We start from the raw sequence: 24,157 nt of genomic DNA on the forward strand, positions 1-24,157 counted from the left end.
GACCATACTTTAAACCACCATATTTATATCAACCTAACAGAAGAGTTTATCTTCTAAATAAACATCATTTGTAAAAGTTTGCTGATGTGATTATGTCATTAGATTTATAGGCTTAATTATTACTTTAATTAATATCTAGAAAATGTATTTAAGACATATACATCATTTGAAGAAAAAACGAATTCTTATTTATCTTTGGTCTCAACTCTTTTGGATGTTTTCATCTTAAGGTTGTGCTATACTCTATTTATAATAACAGCCACAAAATCAACTGTAAAGCATCTTTAAAAGCAGTAAACTGCTAACGTATATATGAAGGTACAGTCTATAGGATGCATACCTGCCTGGTTATTGTCTACCAACACTAATAGGATGAAGTCTCTGACAAATGTGCTGACAGCGGAGGTTGTGTGTTATCAGCTTACACGGTACAGGTGAACTCAGAAGCATACTCACACACAGACATGTGTCCGCCTCACCTAAAGTCTGTATAAAAAAAAAAGAAGATGATTGTGCTGAAAATAAAAGCTTTTACGTATGTTTATCACTTGGATTCCCTTCAACAGACCTGTCCATTCATCAGCCTGTCTTTGTTTCAAGATGAATATGAATCCTGACAAACCTTCACGATACCATTGATCAAAAGTCAGATGTCTTTAGTGGCAGTGTCAAGAAATGGTCACTATATGATTTTATTCTAATTTAAATAATTTTGACAACTTTTTTGGTTAGTTAAATCCTGAATACCTCACCCACTTGGAGCTTTTAAACCCTTAGGGAAACTTTGTTTGAAAGTCCTTCTTTAGTTGTCCATGATTTAAGTGGAGTTAAGAGGGAGGGCCGGGCACATGTGAAGGAAACGCTGGAGAAAACTGATAAAAAGTTTGACAGAGGGAAGTAACTGTCAGTGATATTCATGATACACGGACGGGACAGAAGCCTAGCTCAATGAAAAGTATAAATTGGGTTTCTTGAGGCTATGAGAGGTATTAGCTTCATGTTGCATACTGTATTATCAGTATGTGCCACTTTGTTTACATGTTGTTTCTTTTGTTAATTGATTTTGTTGTTAATTAAATCTACTTTGAAAACAGCCAAACTTGAATGTGTGCAGCGTTCAAGTAAAGGGAACAATTGTCCATATGTAAGAGGAAATAAGGTTTTCATTAGTAGTATCAGATTGTTACTACGATTTTACCGTTTAGTTTACTTCAATTAATCCATTTTAATGAGCAAACAAATGGTCTTTTAAGAACTGAGGAAAACCAGGAAGACTTGAATGTGTCAGTGTATTTTTAATAAGTACATTTAAAAAAAAAAAAAAATGAACATTGTGATGGAAACAGTGTTTCTTTGTGCATGGAGGCCTCAGTCATGGCCACCAACAGGAAGTATGTAAACTCATCCATTACAGAAAGTAAATAAAAAATATCCCTCAGTGTTGACAAACTGCAGGAAAAATATTAAGTGTGAAAAAATTAAACATATGTAGCTACATACATACATACATTGCACATTATGAAAGAAAAGACAAAGACATGAGAAGCTCTCTCACACTCCTCAGAGTCTTGCTTTAGTGCAGAGCAGGCACTTCAGTTTAACATTCAATGGTAGGTAGTGCATGAATTTCAGTAAAAGTGTGATTTGGGGCGCATTGTTACTGCAGGGGGCTTTGGAAGCCCATCGATGGCGGTCACCATGCTGGAAATCCTGCCTCACCCTAACTTTCAGTCAGCCTGACAGCAGGCTAAGAGCTGGAGCGGAGGCGGGTCTTAAGCTTCCTGACCAACACCTACACCACGCCTGCCCGTCAATCATGTCAGCTACACGCCTCATTGTGAATAACGCTTATCCTTCATAAAATCCAAACAGAAGATTTATCAAAAATGTTCCCCCTGTACAGTGTGTGACGATCGTGACTAATCAGACCAATTTGGTTTTATGAACCACGCTGTAAACATGTTCATTTCTGCTGTAAAAAAACGGCTTTTTTTGTAGCCAGTGAACTGCAGAATTTTACACTTCTGCATTGACTTCATTTTTCAACACCCGACATTGCCGCTCGAACACGCCCTAATGTACGAAGGCTATAGTCTTTCAAGCGGGAGGCCCGGGTTCAAGTCCGACCTTTGGCTCCTTTCCCCTGTGTCATTCCCCGCTCTCTCCCGATGTCCCACTCTATCCTTTCTCCTATCAAATAAAGACTAAAAGCCCCCCCCCCTCCCAAAAAAATATGAAATATTTCAGTTTCTTCATTTTCTACATTATACTAATGTGTGCAACACTAGAGATTATCTAAAACTCTTACAAGAATGGAGAGCACTTAAAGACATCTCATTCAAGTCTCTATACAAGGAACTATTGTAGTATTTAGTGTAAGTGTAATCACAGCTAAATTCATAGTAGACTACTATTACAATAAGCTTCAAGTAGCCGCTTCCAGATACAGCACAAAATCTGTAGTCAGAAAAATGTGACATAATGTGATGAAATATTTGAGAAATGAAGACAATTTAAATCAAACAGAGATGTTCCTCGTTAACAAAATCCACACATGATCCTCAAAAATGAGAAAGAAAGTAACAAGTTGACTCACTTTTGGTCTCTGTGATTCTTAACAGAAAGAAAAACCTGATGTTCAAAGTGCAGGCACACTTAATGGAAAACAAAACATTCAGAGAGACTGTTTTTTCATGGTGCATGAAATAGTGCATTCAAAGCATAAACAAATGGAATGATTTTGAGTCCTTGTGCTTTAATATGTAGCTGTCAAACCGTGGTGTTTCTATCCAGGACTCGATCTGGCCTTTAAGACGGTTTGAGTTTTGCCAACAGAGAGAAGGGTTTCAGTTTCCTTTAACATATAATACCTCATACAGTATTGTGTACTGGTACAAGCAAATACATACTACAAAAGAGTCTTTTTTTTTACAAGAGTTCAAATGGGAACTGTTTACCCAAAGCCGGTCACGCTCTTGTCATGTGACCATTTTGCGTTCAGCCCGGGGAACGAACCTCTGCGTGGTGACTCTCCACAGCACTGGTGCCAGCAGCAAACTGAGTGTGGTGACACTGAGAACCAGCAGGTACACCTGAGGTCAGAGAGAGTGACTGATAAAAAAAACAAGTCTGACAAAAAGTAATTTCTAGATGTAATTATTTTATCAATTTCAATTTGGGTTATGTTAGCATGTCTTTGACAAAAGCCCACGTCAAATGTGTATAATTATAATCAACTGACTGAAGAATAACTGACAGATTCATAAAAAAAAAAACAGTGCACAAAGTGACTCAGAATAGGCAGTAAGTTAAAAAAATACAACACTTCTACATCACTACATCACTGACCTCTCTAGATATGATGCCAGCCCGACGCGCTCGGCTACCCAGGACGAAGGAGAACTCGCTGACCTGAGCCAGACCAGCTGAGACCACCCAGCGGATGTGTTGAGAGCCTGGAGGCAGGATCACTGACAGCACCAGTACTGCCATCACGAACTAGGAGGAACAGAGGGAGACAGAAGGAGAGACTGAGAAAGTGGTAATTACAGGAGAGCTGGAGGAGGAAAATGATCACTGAGAGTTGAGTGCTGTAACCTTCATAATGACAAGTGTGAGTGTCAGAACCAGCAGGATGGTGAGCTCGTACAGCACAAATGTTGGGAAAACGTGAAGACCTGCAGCATCAGAGAAACAAACACAAGATCAGTAAAGTTTGACTGCTGATTGTAAAAAAAAATGAAAAGTACAACATGATTATAATAAGCTAAAATCTGTTTGGAATTGTTACATTGGGACTGACCAATAGAGGCAAAGAAGATGATAGCGAGGAAATCTCTGATTGGCTCAATGCATCCCATGACCTCAGTAGTGACCATGTGACCCTGTGTGGACAGCAAAGCTCCCGCCAGGAAACAGCCCAGCTCCATCGACACATCGAGAAAATCTGTCACCTGTAGAATCAGTCAGAATAAGAAAATATGAACACGAACAGCCTCCTCAAAAACTCATTTATAAAAGCCCAAACGGTTAACTTGCGTACCGTCAGCATGAAAAAGACAAACGCTGCCATTCCCAGCACCAGGATCTCCTTGTTGCCTTTGCTCTCAGCATGCAGCTTCTTGTAGTACGGGCCAATCAGGACGGACTTGAATAAAAGACAGAGGAGCAGCACAACAGCCAGAGAGCCCAGTACCTGAGCCAGCAGGTACAACACACGGAGACTGCCAAAAAGGAAGCTGTTTTTCATAAAGAGGAACAGAAGATTTAAACAAGCTCTGTGTGTGTGTTTCAGTGTTTGAGTGGATATAAGAAAAAAAAAAAAGGAGATAATTCACCTGTCCAAGTCGCCACTCTGAGCCTGGATCAAAGTTGGCATGACGGCGATGAAGAGACCGAGCTGAACATCTTGCATCACTAACATGCCGAGGAGTACGCTGCTGTAGTCCAGATCACCTGTTTCAAACACACGTACACAAAAGACACACAATCGCAAAAGACACACAATCGCACATATTATTATTCACCCTTGAGTATTAACAGATTAACCTGAGGAAATAACTGAAAAAGACAGTGTGGAAATGACAAAACACACGCAAAAGGTTCAATGCGAGGTCTACTTTGTGGTGTAGACCTTGAAGATAAAAAGCCTTGAAAAACTAGATTTCATTAGTTTTTGGGGAGTGTATGGGTAAAGTAGAACATCTGGGACAAACTTCAGTATCAACAAAATCACTAAAGTACTAAAATACCACACATCATCTTTTTAGAATCCATGTTTTTCCACATCATAACCTAACACTCATGAACATGTTGAATTGAAAAAACCCTGCCAACCTGATGTCGGTGCAACAATGCAAATAAAACAGAATAAGTCTTGACCTGAAGTTAAACTTGTTATATTTAAAAACTATAATGCAAAAATATATTTAAACACTGTAAATGTGTTCATTCATGTAAACAGACATCCCCCCCCCCCATACCTTCTTTGTCCCCTCGGCTCCCCGCAAGGAAGCGGGACACTAGTGGAGTGCTTGACAGGGAGAGACAAGTGGAAATGAAGACAGTCTGGGTGGGTCTAATACGCAGGACTTGTCCCCACACCAAACCGGCCCCGACCATCAGTAAACTCAGGTAACACGAGCCCTGAACGGACGTCTTCCATACCTACACACAGACACATTCACACACTGCATAAATTAACTATCTTTACAACTTTATACTCACTTAAAATGGCTTCATCACCTTAAGGACCATAAATCTTCAGGGGCATTGATTTACATTTTTAAACCGTATTTAAGTCATTATTATTCCCTAATGAACTGATTGAGTGTCAGTCAGGTCAGGTCATTAATCAGGTCATCTACAGGCTTGTTCCAACAGTATTTCGTTGTACTTGTATAGTGACAATAAAAGATATCTTATCTCGTCTAATAAAAACCATGACAATAGTGCAAGTCGCCTTTTTGTTGTGTAAAAAATGTCTTACTGAATTTTTAAAACATTTTTTTTTATTGTATTTGGAATCACACATATTCACAGACATTTGTACATATTGTTCATTTGTGGTTAGACAACAGAGTGACTCCTCTTTTGTCTTACTGAATTGAAGCCCCTCTTGCTTACCTTTCGAACGCGCTCAGGTGAGAACTCCAATCCTACGACAAAGAGTGTGAAGAACACACCCAGCTCCCCCAGAGTCTCCACCTGGACCATCGACTGTAGGACACAGAGACAAACTCTGACCATAAACACACTATCACATACACAGTAAGACCAGTTAATGTCCTTTAAATCTACAGAAACACACAGACACACACACACCTTGATGCTGTTCAGGCAAGAGGGACCGAGGAGCACCCCACAGACGATGTATCCAAACATGGGAGGAAGACCGACTAGTGAACAAATCCAGCCACAGGGCAGCGACAACATCACCACCGACACCAAGTCCTGCAGCAGACGGTGTGAAGAACTAAATTATTGTTTCAAATATTTCAAACGTGGAAGCCTTAGCGTGGGTCCTGAGTGTGAGGAATACACTGACCTTGATGAAGTGGTGGTCTGCTCTAGGCATGGTGGAGTCCCGGGGTTTGGTCAGCACGTACTGGTTGTTCTGCGAGTCAATGAGCATGCTTAGTCCAAGGTCATCCTCCACTTCCTTCTGCTGGGACTTGTTCTTCCTCTTCCCGCTCTTCTCCTCATCCTCCACTCTCAACACCGCCTCTACATTTACACCTCTCATCTACACAACAGAGGGAACTGAAATGAGGCGCAGGTGTAACCTCGAAGGCATAATGTTTTTAGCCTAACACATCGCCCTGTCGGCTGACCTGTTTGTTGTTGTCAAAGGCGTGCTCCTCGATCTCCTCTTCGAGCCGGTCTGCGGCCTTCCTGACGTCCTCTAGGATCTCATCCAGCATGGACAAAGTCTTATTCTGGGCTAAAGCGCTCTTCACAGCTTCCTGCTGATGCTTCTCTGCAGCCACCAGCTCCACATACTCCTGCTCCTCCTGACCGGGTGAGAGTCAAAGTCAAACGACAGAAGTACACTTACAGGGGTCAGTGACTTATTGCACTTTGTTTTAGTATAGTACAGTGCTGATTTCACTCTGTCAAAATGATAACATGTGATGAAGTAATCATTCCAACCATTGATCTATAAATTATAAACAAACATTTTTGACTATGAGTGGCATGGCAGAATCACAAATATATTCTGTTTCCACACTGACAGAATAAATCGTGAATTCACCTCTCTCTCTCTCTCTCCTGACTCTCTGAAGTAGGCATCCTCTACTTTATGCCCCTCACCTTTATGGCCGCCTCCCTGAGGGCCTCCAGCCGCTGTCTGCTACTCTCCTTCATGTTGACTACATCCTTGTAGTCTCCCTGCAGCGCCCTCTGCAGGCTCTGCACCGCCTGAAACACCAGGTTCCCAGTCTCATTCAGCTCCTTCTGGAAGACCTCCAGAGTGTGAACCTGAATGCAGACAGGGAGACACCACTCAGTCATAAACGCATTATCTATCTGGCGTCCTGTTTTTAATGGAAGCCTGGTTATTTGTTTTGAAGAGAGCAGCTGCTGTGTTTTCAATCGGAGAAAATATCCTAAATAGAATTGGTTCTGATAACGCTGATTAATTACTTTAAAGAAAATAATCCAATCATGTGTTTGGCCATTTCCTATCTGGAGTTCAAACAATGAGTCAATTAATGAGTTATTAATTTAGTTATATAAATGAGCTAAACTTTGATAAGCTACATTGGTCATTGAAAGTCTTAAATCTCTTTTGACATTTTTTAAAACATCATCATGAACTGAAATACATGATGAAAATAACTGTTGGTTACAGCAATAATTAAACCAGGGCATCTTCTCTCTATAAGTGAAACCTGAGTATGACATATGAACACGTGTCACTGTGGAACCATTGTGCCTAGAGACAAAGACTTAAAGAAACACCCCTGAAAAGCTGCAGGTGTTACGTCTCACACACCTTGTGCTGCCATCAGAGTCTAAACTAGGCTTCCAAATCTTTCAATAATAAGACAGCTCAATCTTTTTTTTTCTCAGTTTGGTACCTGGAAGTGCCTCTCGGGTTCTGAAAGGGACTGGTCTTTTCCAACAGCAGCAGCCGCGGCTGCCAGCTTCTTGACCACCACATTTTTCTGGCGCAGGAGGCCCGCCAGCTGTTTACAGTTGCCTGCCACCCAGCTGTAGCCTTGTGGGGCCCCATTGCCTCGATAAAGCTTGATGGCTTGCTGGGCCACCTGTTTTTTTGGTAGCACAACCAGTGCCCCGGCTGTGCTGAGGCACAGCAGCCAACACACGACCTGCATCCAAACCTCGACGGTCTGTCTTCACCCAAGGGTGGAGAATGATGAAGAGAAATGGGCCTAGTAACAGAGAGAGAAAGAGAGAGAGAGAGAGAGAGAGAGAGAGAGAGAAAGAGCCAGAGGGTGAGGCAGAAAAATCAAGGAGATGAATACTCTAATAGGTATGAGTTTGAAGTTGTAAATGTCAAGATAATTAAATGAATGTAAGATAATATGCTGTGTTTTTTTCTTACTGTCAACAAAACCCATAACAAAAGAACTCAAATTGATTGACACTAATTTGTTTCTTTATTAGTGGTGCATGTGCATGGACTTAACATATGTTGCCTTTCTAGCCGTAAAAGCCTTCAAATTGTACCCCAGGTTTGGACTGATACAAACTGTATTTTCCTGCTATGCACCCTAGATAGACATTTTGCTGTGAGAGCAACACAACAAATATTGAGTTCAACAGATGAACCCAGGAGCTTCATAAAGAAATAATGCCACGCTGTAGATTTGACACCTGTGCTTGAACAGCTGACTTTGTGATTTTATTCAGATTTTCGCATATCATGTATGTATTTAGCATTTTTAGACATTCTAAATTGGTATGTTTGCAACATCGCCAGATTACTCACTGCAAAAAAAACCCATTTTGATCGTAATGGGACTTCCTGGAGAAGTCAAATTAAAATATAATAAATAAAACCTCACTAGCTCTTTGGATTCAGAGAAGGAAATACAATTCTACAATTCACTTAGCAGACACTTTTATCCAAAGCGACGTACATCAGAGAGTAAGTACAACACAAGCAAGGATCTAGAAAAAAGGGGAACAATGTCAGTAAGAGCAAACGATCAGCTTTGAGTCCGATTGGACACACACGTGCTGACAGGCATTGCACAGAGGCAAAGCACAACATCGACGGCAGTTCTTGAGAGCTCTGATCAGTATAGAAACCATCTTATAAGTCATCGTTATCAAACAAAAACCAACGTCACAACCATCATCATCATCATCAATAATATCGAGACCATCATCATTAAGTTAGTAGGTGTTCATGAAAGAGCTGGGTCTTTAGCTTTTTCTTAAAGGTACAGAGGGACTCTGCAGATCGAAATAGTCGCTAACAAGTTCACTGTTATTTTCTTTTGGAGAACATTTTTTTACTATTTTACTAAATACAACAGTTTCCATGTGTTTCAGGAACGATTATAACATTTTTGCCTGATGTAAGTATTAGTTGTGACCAATTTCAAAGTTCTACTTCTTCGGTATGCTGGGGAATTGGTAAAGCACTGAAAGATAAACCAACATGCTTATTTTGGTCTTTTAATGGATTTTATTGATTATACCACAATTATAGAACACAACAACCCTCATTCATGCCTTTGACAGCACAGACAGCAGCATGTGTCCTTAAATTTGATATACAGTAGATTATCCCCTGTTATGTGCAAACTCTGCTTTTGTGCTTCTTAGTGTGATCTCAAGAGATGGTTTCATCTCTAGGTCACAGATAAAAGCTGAAGCAACAGCTGTGTGTACACACCTGTGGCCTCTCTCACTGGTTGCTTTGGGCTGTTAACAACACATTGCTGTGCAGGGTTCAGTGCAGATGACTTGTATGAGCACGTCACATAAATGCATACCAGCAGCACTTGCTATTCTGCCTAAACCTGATGTCACGCTTTGTGTCTATCGAAGATTGAAATACAAAAGAGCTGTGATCATTTAAGAAACTGACATATTTACTCTCTCCACCCTCACATAATGGAACATGCCTGCTGCTTTAATACTGTACAACATCAACACTATGACAGAGTGAATTTGACTCACACCCAAGCTGGGCCGCACCTTTATGAGCATGAGGTAAGCAGAGGTGTGTTTACTTTCCGAGCTCCTCCTCTGTCCTTCCTACAACTGGGCTGTAGCCGTTAGCAACTGTTGATAGAGATCAATAGAACAAAAGCATACATGATTTATTTAGTGTACAATAGTGGGTTAAATTCACGAGATGATCATTGTATGTTACGCTGAAAAGTGACTATTAGCTGTAAAGGTGTAAAAAGAAAGTACAAAGTTTCTTCCTCATACAAGGCTGCAACTTAAATACTGACCTTTTCTCCTTTAACTTACATTGTCAGGTCTTTTTAAGGTCAGAAACTTGTGGAAAATGTCTACTGGTATTTCCATAAGGCCAACATGATGCCTCATACTACTTAATTTCTGTGTTCTTTTTCTTTTGTAGAGAAATTAATTTGACTGGAAACTGGATTAACTGGAATAGTATTACTGAAAACAGTTAATTAATAATTAGTAAAACAAATGTATTGATTATTCTTGGTTTAGAATATTCCAACTATTACATTAATTGCCAATTATTCTTAAGGTTTTGTAAAATATCAGGGTTAATTAACTTTCCACCACTGATGCACTTTACTTTTGACAGGCTGGCAACATTTGCATACCCAATACCGAGTGGTTATTCTACAATTTTACAGACTGAAAAAAAAACAAAAAAAAAACATGTAGGCGACATTGGAAAAAAACATGATTCCTGCAAGGATTCATAAAAAAAATAAATAAAAAAAAATCACACACAACGCTGAAAACACCACCCACGAAAATGAATGACGTCCAGACAAACCAGGAGACAGGCACAGGCAATGAAAAGCATGAATGTCCAAACACTTATCAACTTAACACACCTCACTGAACACACGAGTAGAAACAGAAATAACCAATAAAAGTAAGGAAAGCGATACCTGCGAAGTATTTTGCACAGTGCTGGCTCTCCACCCAACTCCACGACTGAAGGAAGAAGCTGAAGAAGAAGAAGAAGAAGGGGAACAATCATGCTGTTGTACCGCAGCACCACCAGCTCCGACACCCCTCCTCCCCTGCCACATAGCAGCTGAAGCCAGCGTCCATGCAGGCGGACAGGCGTTCACCTCTTTACTTCACCAACTCCATGTTTACCTCGACCTGCTCCACCCGCAGCTAAAAGACTGTCGTGAAGGCTAGGGGGGGGATGTTCACGCAACTTCTCCCAGGTAGGTACGTCGCTATTAAATTCAACAAATCAAAGAAGGATTAGTTAAAAGTGTGTATAAAGTTCAACCTGTTTTCTATTCTTGAGCAGCAAGTTGAGCTTTAGTTAGCTCTCAAAACTCCTCGGAGCTGTCAGACAGGCAGCTGAGTCAACAGACGAGCTAACACGGCTAAGTAGCTGTCATTTAAGTTTATATTAAAGGGTTTTCTGGGGGGGGGGGAGAAAAGGGTCATCACGACATAATGAAAAGTTGGAATATAACGTCGACAAACCAAACAACTAGCGCATTGTTTTCTGAGCGCTATCACGCTGATATAACTTTGATCCACTTGAAGATTACTTCCGAAACATCTTTATCAGCTTTGATATGGGAGTTGTAGTTTTCACATGTTTTTTTCGAGCAGCCCTCAAATTGTTATTACCGGTCAAACTATTTGAACCTATCATACCAAATGGCTGTCATTACACACTAAACAACAACAACAACGCCTGTTCAATAAGTTCAAAGCTCAGTTATGTCGGCTGTCTTACTCTAAAACTTTTATTTACAATAGACAGATTAGTTACAACGTTACAACTTCGAGTTTTCACGCAAATCTGTTTCATTACAAGCACTCAGAGAACAATAATATTTTGTTTTTATCCCTTAAAAGTTGCCAATTGTACAGGCAGCTGTTACATTTAGGGTGTTCATAACACCATGGCCTGTTAGGATTACAGTTCCGCAGAACTACATTTCCCATGAATCAATTGCCCTTCAGTAGCGCAGTTTATTTCGCGCATGCGCACGAGGGGTAATTGGATATCAAGTGGGCCAAAACAGCGTGTGATAAAATGGTAGGTAAGATTAAATAAGAGAAACTGGAGAGAATCTTTAGCTCCTTGAAGCAAGTGCAGAAACCGATAACGGCGGTGATTGATGTTAAGGGATCACTCAGATATTTGGGATCGGGCTCGTCCTTAACCAAGTGTCGCATTGTCAGGGTGATAGGAGTCGCGAATATGAGGGAAATGGAAGGTCAGTTGTTGGTATTTTGAGATCGGACACCCGCACTTCTCGCTGCACGTACCTTTCCCTTTTTGGTAACTCGTCTGTGCTCCCGTTGCTGCTGCTGCCGCTGCTGCCCCGGGTCAGGAGAGAGAGCCTGCAGGATCACACGTCCCCCTCCCCAGAAAAAAAAAACTGGGTCGCAAAACACTGGCCTGTCACGGAGAATTTGCTGTGTGATCATCGGGTGGGTCAGGTCCGCAGTTTTTTGCAAAAAAAGACGTGCAGAGTCTCCCTCCCAAATGAGCGTGTAGGTGAAATTCACTCCGGGAGGTATTTTTTTTAACACAATAACGGAACCTTGCGACCATGCATGTAAGAGTGACAGGGTTTATACAACATATTATTGGTGCATGCATGGTGTGAGTCTTACTTTTTCAACTGTGTGCCACATCTTACAATGTGTGCAGAAGTAAAACGCACACCCAACTATTTTTGCATTCATGTAAAGTACAAAAATGTAAATCAGATCTCTTGTTCAAATGTTCGTAAAGTTTAGACTGGTGTATGTGTAAATGTTGATGTCTAGCCCATGGCGGATTTTCTTTCTGTGCAAACTAGAAACTTGCCCCAGGTATCTAGAGCCCCAGGTGTACATGAGGCCCTGTGTGCATCTCTACAGCACAACAAAACTGAACTAATAAAGACTTCTGTGTTTAATTATAATCTGGAAGGCCTGTCTAAAATTGACCGTTAATAAATGTAATGTGTCACCTGATAATATGCCTAAGTTGTGCATATTCTTTTTCAGATAATTATAGTATACCGACTAATCACATATATTAGAGGCTGTCTTATTAGGAAATATTGAAATAACAATGTTTGTTTAAATGGGTGGGGGGGGGGGGGATTTAATTCCATCCTTGGATTTACCTGTGCGCCCCCACTTGTCTCACAGCACAAGTTGAAGTCATCGCAGAAGGACAAGGTTCGGCAGTTCATGTCCTTCACGCAGGCTGGGGAGAGGACAGCCGTGTACTGCCTGACGCAGAATGACTGGAAACTAGAATTTGCCACGGACAACTACTTCCAGAATCCAGACCTCTACTACAAAGAATCCATGAAAACCTCAGTGGACCGCAAGAAGCTGGAGCAGCTCTACAACAGATACAAAGGCAAGCGTCCGTTTAGTTTCATGTCAAAGGCTGCTCAGTCTGCCCGTCCCGTCCCGTCCTGTCTGATGGCCCTGCTCACTTTTCTCTACTGTGTTTGCAGACCCCCAGGATGAGAATAAAATAGGCATTGATGGGATCCAGCAGTTCTGCGATGACCTGACCCTGGACCCAGCTAGCATGAGCATACTTGTGGTGGCATGGAAGTTCAGAGCGGCCACGCAGTGCGAGTTCAGCAAGAAAGAGTTTGTGGACGGCATGGCTGAGCTTGGGTGAGCATTACTGGGACTGAAACATGCTACTGTTACATGGATTGGTTTATTAAGGTTGACTGCACATAAATAGAGGTTGTATGTATAAAAATTGATCTAACTGTATTTTGTGTAAAACATAAATTTAACAAGCGAGTTTGCGTCTTCACATTGTTTCAGTTTGTGCATGCTGTCACTGCCACTTGTGATAACAGGAATTTTAGAGGTCTGATCATTTTTCCCTCTCTGTTGTTTTACCTCTAGCTGTGACAGTCCAGAAAAACTGAAGTCAATGCTTCCCAGACTGGAGCAGGAGCTGAAAGACACGGGGAAGTTCAAAGACTTTTACCAGTTTACCTTCAATTTTGCCAAGAACCCCGGCCAGAAAGGTTTAGGTAAGTACAAGAATATATGGAAAAGGGGAACTGGTCCCATGTTTCAAAAAATACCCTGAGGTTTAACAGTTTTTTTTGTAAGATCTGGTTTTGATTCATTTAAAATGATATCTTACTTATTTTGTTTCCTAGACCTAGAGATGGCCGTCGCTTACTGGAATCTAGTTCTCACAGATCGCTTCAAGTTCTTGGATCTCTGGAACCGCTTCCTGCTGGTGAGAGAGGATGCATTCAGTGTTCTGTGTCATCCATATATCTTAATAAAACAAAAACAAAATTAATTAGTAGAAACTTTGCATCCGGGCTGTATATGGCGTATTACCACCTTAAGAAACATCAGAGGAAAGTCAAACACAACTAAAGCCACAAACAACAGCCTAGAAAAAAATCCCTTCCACATCTGTGACATACTGTTAATAAATGTTCCTATGTTGCATTCAGGAGCATCATAAGCGCTCAATTCCTAAGGACACGTGGAACCTCCTCCTGGACTTCGGAAATATGATTGAAGACGACATGTCGAACTATGATGAGGAAGGTGAAGATATGAAAGACTTGTTGATGAAAGCTATTCATTACACTGTTCAAGTGTTAACATTTCAGCTGTTAATTCCCTGATGAAAGATGAACACTCACAGTTGCATGCTTGTAATTCAGTCAGTCATCCTTATGAGCTCAGACTGCATCAAATATTAGTATTTAAAAATGTGGTTGTACATCTTGCTTTAAGATGTGTATGATGTGAAAGGCATCATTTTTTTAAAACTTATGATAGATTTAATTGTATAGCATGAGTAACTAAACACATGAAGGCAAAACAAAAATGATAGGCACTGAAGTTATTTATTCAAGCACTGTCATATTGAATTTAACCTTTTAAAGGGACAGTCTGCATACTCTCTGTGAATTTTTTTGTTGTTCAGTTTTTTCAACCTTTTCTGATATTATAAATTGTAAAGCAAAATTAAGGTAAATCACTGTAGGTTGGATTTCTATCAGGCCAGCAGGTGGCGCCTGTGAATATTGAGAGACCAAACCACCACATCATCACTCATTGTACTAATAAATTGAGTCACTTGAACAGATCAAATAAGGTGTCACTAACAGTCTGTGTTTTGCTCTCTCCTCAGGGGCTTGGCCAGTCCTCATAGATGACTTTGTGGAGTTTGCTCGACCGATTGTGAGGGGGAATAAGCGCAACATGACATAGTAGTTGCCCTAAAGTTTCAACCAGAAGATGGAGATTCTCCTGATTTTCTTTTTGTTTGAATGAGAATTTTTTATACAATGAGCCAAAAAGACCCTACTTTTCAAAAAGACAGTCTGCAGTTTGTTGTTAGGATCGTTCTTCCAACTGCATAAGATGCCTTGGCTGGGGAGCGACCTGAAACTCCAGTTCAAAGAGGACAGCAGCAACCGGAAAGAGAGATTCTGTTTTTTTGTTGTTGTTTTTGTCGTCTGCTATCAAGAAAAGACTTTGTAACTGCAATATGAAAATGATGGGTACCCTTACACTCAGCACTCGTGTGCAAATCATCGACGAGTGTGGCTTCCAACTGCTGCTGTCAACTCACTTTTACCTGAACCCTTGGCACAATGAGGAGGGACAGTGACGGTGAACTTTCAGCACATGCCGAGGATTAAGTTATAGATGCAGTAGGATGTGGCCTCATGCATTATCATTAGTGAATGACACAGAGTGTTACAAATCTGCATGTGTATGTCAGCTGGTGCAAAGTGACGGATGCTGATGTGATATTTGTGAGGATGCAAAAAGTGATCTACATTATTTTAGCTGAGATTGTGAATGTGTAGCTCTCTAACAATCAAACTGAGAGCAGAGAAAAGTGTGCTTGCTGATCATAGTATGTTTGTGAGTTTGTAAATGTGTTTGTGTGGTTTTTTTTTTGGTGGGGGAGGGGGTTACATTTTTGCCTCTTTTACAATTTGAAAGATTTTAATTTGATTTTTATTATAATTTGCAGTCAGGAATTTATGATTCACCTGCACTGATTGACAGTGAAAAGTTTTGTATTCACACTGAAAATTGGAGACCGCAGGATCGGAGCATCCCTTCTGAGCTCAGCACCAGCAGAATTGCTATCCTTACAGTTGTGAAACACCCATAGGGTACGCATAGGATTCAGACTACATTTAATAATAAATATATATATGGGGGGGAAAAGGCAGGTACCAGTGAGGTTGATAATCTTTATTAGTAAACAATTAGCGTTTAGGATTTCTGATTTTTGTTGAAATGCTTCTGCGTTACATTGTTGTTTTGACTAGTTTTTGCAGTGTGTGAGCTGCTGTACACAAGAGAAACTGACTGGCACGTTGACTGTTTTTTATAATCCAGGTGACGATGACTTGCCAAACCTGCAAACTGCACTGATTTTACACTTTTTCTGTTGTAGGTTTTCTTATCAGAAAGCACTGTATACAGCTACATACCCATTCAGTTTACACTTACATGCTAGTATTTTAAAATGAACATCTATATCCCAGCCAGAGGTATTGTTACACTGTTAGTTTACACTGTTTGAGGCTTTTCATTGAATAAGATACTTCAGCAGGGGCAACACGTATGTGTTAAAGTACCACAAAATTACTACAGAGAAAACTTTACTTTAAGAACACTGCTTTTAGATGCCATCAAGGGGTGACTGTGCAGTAAAGCTCTTCTCAAAGTGAATGGCTACATAACTGGATATGGGCACAAGTATGCGGGAACACCCAGCTGTAATGTCAGATGTGGCCACAGGACTTGAAGCTTTTAACCCAAGTTAAAGTTGAAGTGTCGCTCTAAGTGTATTTATAGACATATACAGCTCTTTATCTGGTCCCTATTCCTGGCTTTAGAGCGTGACAGAAGGTTGAGCTCAGGTACCAGTCGTCCTCTCCCGGTCACAGTGAGCAACAGGCAGCTTTCTGCACATGCATAAGTAATCCCCAAACTCTTTGTTCTCAATAGCCACCAACTACAATGTCTTGTTTGGCAAAAAGTTGTCGCCATGAATTATTTTTTTTGTGTTGAAATAATGGTGGACTGTTTCCTGCATCAGACTGTCCTGACATCTTTGAACTACACAGGGAATCGTTTGCCTTTTTTTTTTTCCCTTAAACTGATAAACATGTTTAAGAACTTATATTTATGTAAACAGGTGTCAGTCATGTACTATGGCTGAGTGTATGAAGCTTCAGAAGTTGCGGCAAATCATGATGGAAAGGACTGACTGCATATGCGATCAGAAACCAGCCTCATCATGTGATTGTACGACAGCTACTTCAGGAGCAGGTCCATGTGTCGTGTCTGTCTGTGCATCTAAGCAAGCTAGATACGTGATGGTGCAATGAAAAATCCCATATACGTTTTTCAGTCATGTCTGTGAAGGTTCTCAATTGTCCAAGTTATGACAGTTTGAAGTCCCAAAAGACAACTGGAATTGGTTTTCCAACCAAGCCCATTTGCCTTTTCAGAATTAAATCTAAACTTTTTTTTCTGAGTCTGTTGCAACTGCAAGATGGTGGGAAATGTTCTCCTTAGTTGACTGTTGTTGACTTTATGATCTGACATGGTCTGTGCTCCACAAACGAGAAAACAAGACATTTCTCAGTGTTCAGTTAGATTATGTGGTACGTTGTTTTTTGGGGGTTTTTTTTGGACAGATGTGCGGTCAAACTGTTTCTAGTTATACAGATCAATCTTTTAAAAACAGTATTATTTTTGCCAGCAAGAAAACAGGTATTTACAGAATGTTATGTTTTGTCACAGAAGCATACCTTACGTTGTTTTCTTCAAGAGAATTTTCAATAAAGCATGTTCTTTTTGACGGCCTTGTAAGCGGTGTGTTGTCTTTAAAGTAAGGCATTTAGTTGTGACATCAAAGGTTTGTTTGGATAAATCAGTTGGTTGTAGATATTGAATGCAGGTAAGCAGGCATATGTTGAACTTAAAGCCTCCAAAATTAAAAGTAAATCAATATGAAACATAACTAGGTAAATTTTCAACAAAAACTGCAGCTAAATATACAACTTGATAGTCCGTTCTGTGTTGTGCATTTTACAAAACAGAACTAGTTAATCGGGGGGGGGGGCTACAACTAATTTTTATTATCTTTATTTCAAACTTGGTGCCTCAAAAAACTAACTAACTCTTCTTATGATGTCTCTGTAAAATAATAAACTGAATTCATTTGGCCATCTGTGCCATGCTCTATGTAGACGTACGTGTCTAATGGAGACCTAAGGTTTGGTAATCCAATCAAACCCTGACTGATTCAGAGATCTGATAACTAAACAGAAGTACTACTTGATGGATTAGATACATTTTTTTTTCATCTTTTTATGAGACACTATGGACCTAAAGTGTGTATAAAATGTCAGCTTGGCAACAGTGGTCCTTTATGAGGTTGCATTCCTGCCACATACCATCATCATCATCATCATCACTAGCTCTTCTGGTAATGCTAAGCATGGGTAGGCCTTCACCCACCAATGAGATAAATGAACACATTGGGTTGTATAAAGTGCTGGTTTGTACAAAGGGGGTCAAATAAGGTTAAGATGAAGTCAACCATGGATGCATTGCATATCACTGGAGTGTTGCTGGTGACAGTAGGAGATGATTAATAAAAAAAAAAGTTTAAAATAGTGAGGTTAGGAAGTTGAGCCTCGATGAAGCAAGAGGCACCAGTTGGGATGATTTTCCATTCTTACCCTTCTCCCATGGGGCTGGTGGGATGTCAACAAGGTCCAGCACCAGCTGACAAGTCCGCAGTCCAACCCAGCAGCACGTTAGCATCTCTCCCAGGGTGTCCAGCCCCCCATTACCAGTCCACAACTAGCCATCCAGCTCCCAGGCTTTAGTGCCATGGGGATTGCCTTTTTAGGAGACACCTGATCACAGCTGAACTCTACAACGCCCCACACAAAGAAACTGTGACTGATAACATGATGCTTTCTTGTGTGCGCCCCGAGCTCATGCTACAGAGTGTGTAACGGCTGATGAGATGCGAGAAGAGCTGTGAGGGCGAAAAGGCGTCGAGGAGGTCTGTGGTGACTGTTCTTCAAACTTCAAACGGATCTAAAAATTGGGATTTTTTCAAGATGTATTTGGAAAACACAACATTTTTGTCATTTTGTTCTGTGACTGCCAGCCTTTTGAGGTGGTGAAGATCAACTGCAGCGTGAAAAAGTTTAGATTTGTTCACAAAAGGTTGCATCTTAATCCCAGGAGAAGGAGTGCGGGCTTCATTCAAGAAAATAGCTTGTTTTCCCTGTGATTAGCTGGATAAGACGACGTGAGTGGACCCTGGTGTTATGGAGAAATTCAAAGCAGCCATGGTTCTGGGTGCTAGTGGGGATGCCTTGGGCTACAGAAAGGGTCATTGGGAGAGCTGCACCTCAGGCAAGAAGATCCAAGAGGAACTGGCCTCTTTAGGGGGACTGGGGGCCCAGAAGTTAGACCCTGATAACTGGCCCCTGAGTGATGCGACACTTATGCACATGACCACAGCAGAAGCACTTGTAACAGGTAAGTTTTAGATTTACAAGGGTTTTCTCTTATTGTTATATGTTTAATATTAATCTTTGTTACTCTTATTTTTCATATTGCCATAAATAGTACTAAAACCCTTCTTATCTGTTCAATAATATATGGACATCATCTGACCTGTCCAGCCAGGTGTTAGATCTTTCTACATTGTAAAAGACAAGAATAGCTTCTTCTATACAGTCAGTGGAAGCAGCTAATCACTTACTGGCAGACCATCTCTGAATGAATAACCCTGCTGACATACCCATAATCCATCCTTGCGACTGACCATCAAAGAAAAAACCTTCGTCACGCTAAAGTCATTTCAAGCCCCCTGCAGGGTGGGCAGGGGTTGCCAGGACAGAAAAGTCCAAAATAGCCTACTTTGGAAAAGTATCCACGGCTCCCCTTTACTGAACAATAGCTGCTCCATAATCTGCTCGTATCATGTTTGACTGCAGATGCGGTTCTAAGCCAGTGACAGCAGCCCTGTGAAATGGTGATGACATCTTTTGAGATTAGGAAGCCCAATTTAGACACAATGCCTGAACACACATTGAACATACACACATTGTAATAAATCCTGTTGTTAATGCCAGAACATACAGTAAAAGAATAATGTTGTATGAGGCCTTCATCCGTCATTAAATGGGCTTATCAAAGTATAATTAATTTTTTATCTAAAAGAGACAATAAAGAGCTTAAATTAAGCTTTGAACATGTTCATTGAAGGATTTAAAGGAACACATCCAGATTTATCCTCCCTCATCCACTGTAACAGGACCTGAACTACAGTCCGGTCCAGAGGGTGAAAGTTGCTGTCAATCATCAACATCCAAGATCACCAAATATTAGGTGATAATACTCTGTCAACATAGGCTCTTTCTTCAAAACACATAAAGTACACACATGAGTAAATTGTTGCAGGACGGCTGTGGGATCTGCTCCAGGATCCCAGTTGACCCCTTGGTGTGTGGAAGTGACTCCACTTGTTCTGAGGCATGCTGGTCCTAATCTATGGTGCGGCAGGCTGAAGCTAAACTTAGCCCACCGCAGTACCACTCATCTCGTCTTGCATGCCGATCATGAGTGCCTTTCAGTCTGTGTTTGTGTATATGTGTCCAGATTACTGGTGTCTGGAAGACCTGTACCGGGAGCTGGTGCGTCTCTATGTTGAAGCCATGGTGTCTCTCCAGGGCAAAGCTCCAGATCCTGCCACTGTGGAGGGCTGTGTTCACCTCAAACCACACAACTTCCTGCTCGCCTGGCACACACCGTTTAATGAAAAAGGCTAGTGGAGGTTTATGATACTGTTATTAAAAACACGTGATATAAAATGTGTGTTTTAATCCAGACACATATGTGTATGTACAGGGTCCGGTTTTGGGGCAGCTGCCAAAGCCATGTGTGTGGGTATGAGATATTGGCAGCCTGAGAGATTAGACAACCTGGTGGAGGTCAGCATAGAGATTGGCAGAATGACCCACAACCATCCGACAGGTTAGCATTTTCAAATATATACAAACAAATGTGACATCTAAAAGTTGATAATTCACTTTTACATGTATTTATTTGCATCTCACCTGTTAGTATTAATATATATTTAAGTTTTGAATTAGAAATGTCAGTAGAAAGATATTGCGCAGTGACTATTTGTGTCCCTCTTGGCTTCAGGCTTCCTAGGCTCCCTGACATCAGCACTGTTTGCATCCTATGCGATCCAGGGGAAACCTGTTGTGACTTGGGGCCGTGAGCTCATGAAGGTCATCCCTCGAGCTGAGGAGTACTGCAAGAAGACTATACGACACATGTCAGGTTAGTTTCTGCTTTTTTCTGTATTGATGTTAAAACCTAAAAAAAAAACTATAGTGTTAGTCAGTAAAGAGAATTCCTTAATTGGGGTTGTATGCTGAAAGGTGATAACAGAAATCTGTCTGATTTTACACTCCTGAGCAGAATATCAGGAAAACTGGTTCTACTTTGAGGCCAAGTGGCAGTTTTACCTGGAAGAGAGAGAGATTGAGAACGAGGGACAGAACAAAGCGGCATTCCCTGATTCTTATGACCCAGAGGAGACGGACAAGGTACTTCCTGCTTCTCTGTCTCAAACAGATGAATAAACACAAGATATACTTGTCTTCAGGTTGTACGAAATAACCTAAAAGGAAGTTTCTTGCTGTATTCTGTCCATGTCCATTTACAGATATACAAGCGCTGGAGCTCAGAGGGTCGTGCAGGCCGCAGAGGTCACGATGCTCCCATGATAGCCTACGATGCCCTTCTAGCTGCCGGCAGTGACTGGGACGAACTGTGTAAACGAGCCATGTTCCATGGAGGTGAGTACCACAGAATGCTGCACCTAAAATACAGGCTAAATAAAAAATAACTTGCTGAATGCTACTTCTGTGAAAATTCTCTTTTTATAGGTGAGAGTGAAGCCACAGGTCTGATCGCTGGCTGTCTCTATGGCCTCATGCATGGCCTGGGCAAGGTTCCCCAAAGTCTGTACCAGAATCTGGACAAAAGAGAGCGCCTGGAGGAACTGGGAGAAGCGCTTTACAAAGCAGCATCTGCAGAGAAGTGCATAGACAAGTAATTCTTCTCTTCACTGGCCTGAACCCTTCTGGCTGCACAAAGGAACTGCACATGCCTCTAAAACTGCCTGCTTATATCCTACATTACTCTCTAGTCATATACAGTACAGTACTGTATACACTGATCTGTAATGAACTGACATAGTTTAATTGCCTCTGCTGGCAGCTGCAAAACATGCAGCAATGACTGCAAGTATTTTCTTGGGGTACGTGTGCTTGATTCAAGTCCTCCCTCAAATGCTTGTTTTTGTCGCTGACAGACTCAAATTGTGTTTCAAATGTCTGACAGTATCATGTGAAGGATATATGCAGAGATAGGCTTCATGTTCAACAACCAACATGTATTTCCTTCTCTGACATCCTTTTCTAAAACTAACTTGTATTAACATGAAGCACAAACCGATGTAATGGAAAAACAATGTGTAAGTTTAAGATAGGCCTACAGCCTATCTGCTTTGAAGATACATCTCTCGTCACAGAAAGCTTCAAATATTTTTGAACTAGAGTAATCTTTTTAATGCATGTATGTCCTGAACTGTTTGAATGATTTTTAACTTTTATGCATTACATTACTAAGGTGTAATACTTCTATCTTATACACTGTAATCAATTATAATTTGCACTGTGATGCTCTTATCAGGTTTAGTGTACTTTATTATGAAAATCCCCATCACATGGTGAATATTAATACGATATAAACATTAAAATGGACTGAGATAAATATGCATGATGTGCCTGTTTCTCTTTGTCTTTCTTCTTAATTTTCTACCAAGTATCCTCTTCTTGCTCCACAAACCTCCTCTACAATGCCCTGAACTAATCTGTAACACGTTCACTACGCTGGAGCTTTCCACTTCAAGTCTGAACGTTATATCTCCTCCCCTTTGCTGCAGGTCGGAGTTGACTATTGGAATATGAAGTTCGAGTAAAGTACTGCCAATTGACTGTAAAGTCATCCAGGGGAGAATGTTAATGAGTTAAAGAGAGAAAATAGTCCCTTTAGAGTTAACTTACTGCTCCATCTCCAGTCTTTTGATGCAAAGTGTAAAACACAAATATAGCTTTGCATTTCATAACTATTAAATTGGTGGGATATCATTGTTCCATTCAGACAGCTAAGCCCTGCCTGGGCCTCAAGAACTACTACATAGTTTATGTACAACTTGTTTGCTTGGATAATCCAAACCTATTTAGTTATCTTAAAATCTTGAATGTGAAGTCAAAATCTTTAACTGGTCAGGTATTATTTTTGTTTATTGCCAATTCATAACAAATGTTATCTCAGGACATTTTACAAAGAGAGCAGGCCTTAGCCGCTCTCTTTGTTTTATTATTTACAGTGCTAACACTTAGCCGCAGATGCTCCAGGGATTAAGTTGTGCATGTTCTCCACTCTCCATAGACCAGATTCTCGGAAAACCAGTATCAGCCCTGATGCCGGTATGTTGAGGAAGTTGGTAAGAGATCGCAACTGTCGCCCTGTTCTCCGAGGGATTCTGGAGAGTCTCCTGCATTACCTAACACAGGATCTTCCAAAGCTGACCCTCGCAAACTCAGAGACGGCAGGGTTGGATATTGTTGTGGAAAGAAACACAGATTGGTCAGACAGCCAACTGCAGATAAGTTGCACTATTGTTCAGCACAAGTCAGATCCTCAAATGACCCTGGAAAAGAATGCTGAGACCTGTTCCAAGACCCCCTGCTGGTCAGATCCACAAAAAGAGAGTGGAGGAGATCAAAAAGCAGGAGACTTAATATCCCGGCGCCTTACCACATTCCAGATACTCCAATCCAAATTCACAAGATCCACACCTAAACCACCCCTCACCCACCAGAGGGAGGTGGGAACTCTTTGTCCAAGCAGAGGGCTGGGAGGTCATACGAACAACCGCCAAGACAGTGAGCATGACATGCATACAAAGGCTCGCAATGGAAGAGAAAAAGGACTGAAAAGGGGAGGCAGTGTGAAAGATATTGTAGCTAAGTTTGCCACGGTTGAACAAAAGGAGAAGGGGCAGAACAGTCTGAAGAAACAGCCAATCAAACCAAGACTTATTGGAAGAGGCATCCTTTTATCATCTTTGATGGAGAGGTTTGAGACCATGGCCACTGTGCGTAAGGGAAGTGACTTAAAGAGTTCAAAAGAAAGACCTTCTGGTGGAGTCCAGGTAACAAGCAGTGTGAAAGAGAGGGTAGCTTGTCATGAAAGACTGCACCAACATGCAGCTGAACAAACTGTTCAAATACAAAACCAACATAAGCAAATGAAACGTAAATCTGATGAAGAGCAGTCAGAAGAAAAGAAAACTACAAAAGGCAAGGAACAAAAATCTAAGCACGAAGTG

The 24,157-nt window shown here is 41.0% G+C and overlaps 3 protein-coding genes across 8 annotated transcripts; 2 read left to right on the plus strand and 1 right to left on the minus strand.

The window, feature by feature from the left end:
* Positions 1-1,280: 1,280 nt before the first annotated feature.
* On the minus strand, positions 1,281-10,207 carry tmco3 (transmembrane and coiled-coil domains 3). 4 transcript variants are annotated; one of them, XM_061035869.1, is made up of 14 exons: positions 9,661-10,207; positions 7,584-7,898; positions 6,814-6,981; positions 6,333-6,512; positions 6,047-6,244; positions 5,824-5,952; positions 5,626-5,718; positions 4,983-5,166; positions 4,338-4,455; positions 4,043-4,223; positions 3,803-3,953; positions 3,598-3,677; positions 3,349-3,498; positions 1,281-3,092 (listed from the first exon to the last, which is right to left on the minus strand). In XM_061035869.1, exons 2-14 carry the CDS (start codon positions 7,839-7,841, stop codon positions 2,979-2,981), a joined length of 2,004 nt encoding a protein of 667 aa, XP_060891852.1. In that variant the 5' UTR covers positions 7,842-7,898; positions 9,661-10,207; the 3' UTR covers positions 1,281-2,978. The 4 variants fall into 4 exon arrangements, with proteins under 4 accessions (XP_060891852.1, XP_060891843.1, XP_060891834.1 ...); XM_061035860.1 differs by having other exon boundaries at positions 4,043-4,238; positions 9,714-10,204; XM_061035851.1 differs by having other exon boundaries at positions 4,043-4,238; positions 9,679-10,204.
* Positions 10,208-11,633: 1,426 nt separating this feature from the next.
* dcun1d2b (DCN1, defective in cullin neddylation 1, domain containing 2b) lies at positions 11,634-17,515 on the plus strand. Of its 3 annotated transcripts, none has more exons than XM_061035902.1 (7): positions 11,634-11,713; positions 12,823-13,039; positions 13,140-13,308; positions 13,552-13,682; positions 13,815-13,897; positions 14,124-14,220; positions 14,813-17,515. In XM_061035902.1, exons 1-7 carry the CDS (start codon positions 11,711-11,713, stop codon positions 14,890-14,892), a joined length of 780 nt encoding a protein of 259 aa, XP_060891885.1. In that variant the 5' UTR covers positions 11,634-11,710; the 3' UTR covers positions 14,893-17,515. The 3 variants fall into 3 exon arrangements, with proteins under 3 accessions (XP_060891885.1, XP_060891878.1, XP_060891893.1); XM_061035895.1 differs by lacking the exon at positions 11,634-11,713 and adding an exon at positions 12,175-12,239; XM_061035910.1 differs by lacking the exon at positions 11,634-11,713 and adding an exon at positions 12,181-12,197.
* Positions 17,516-18,836: 1,321 nt separating this feature from the next.
* Positions 18,837-22,537, plus strand: adprhl1 (ADP-ribosylhydrolase like 1). The gene is made up of 7 exons (XM_061035881.1): positions 18,837-19,218; positions 20,344-20,508; positions 20,593-20,718; positions 20,893-21,033; positions 21,175-21,302; positions 21,422-21,554; positions 21,645-22,537. Exons 1-7 carry the CDS (start codon positions 19,005-19,007, stop codon positions 21,812-21,814), a joined length of 1,077 nt encoding a protein of 358 aa, XP_060891864.1. The 5' UTR covers positions 18,837-19,004; the 3' UTR covers positions 21,815-22,537.
* Positions 22,538-24,157: the final 1,620 nt, after the last annotated feature.

This window comes from Labrus mixtus, chromosome 1 (genome assembly GCF_963584025.1).
Source record: "Labrus mixtus chromosome 1, fLabMix1.1, whole genome shotgun sequence".
Taxonomy (NCBI): domain Eukaryota; kingdom Metazoa; phylum Chordata; class Actinopteri; order Labriformes; family Labridae; genus Labrus; species Labrus mixtus.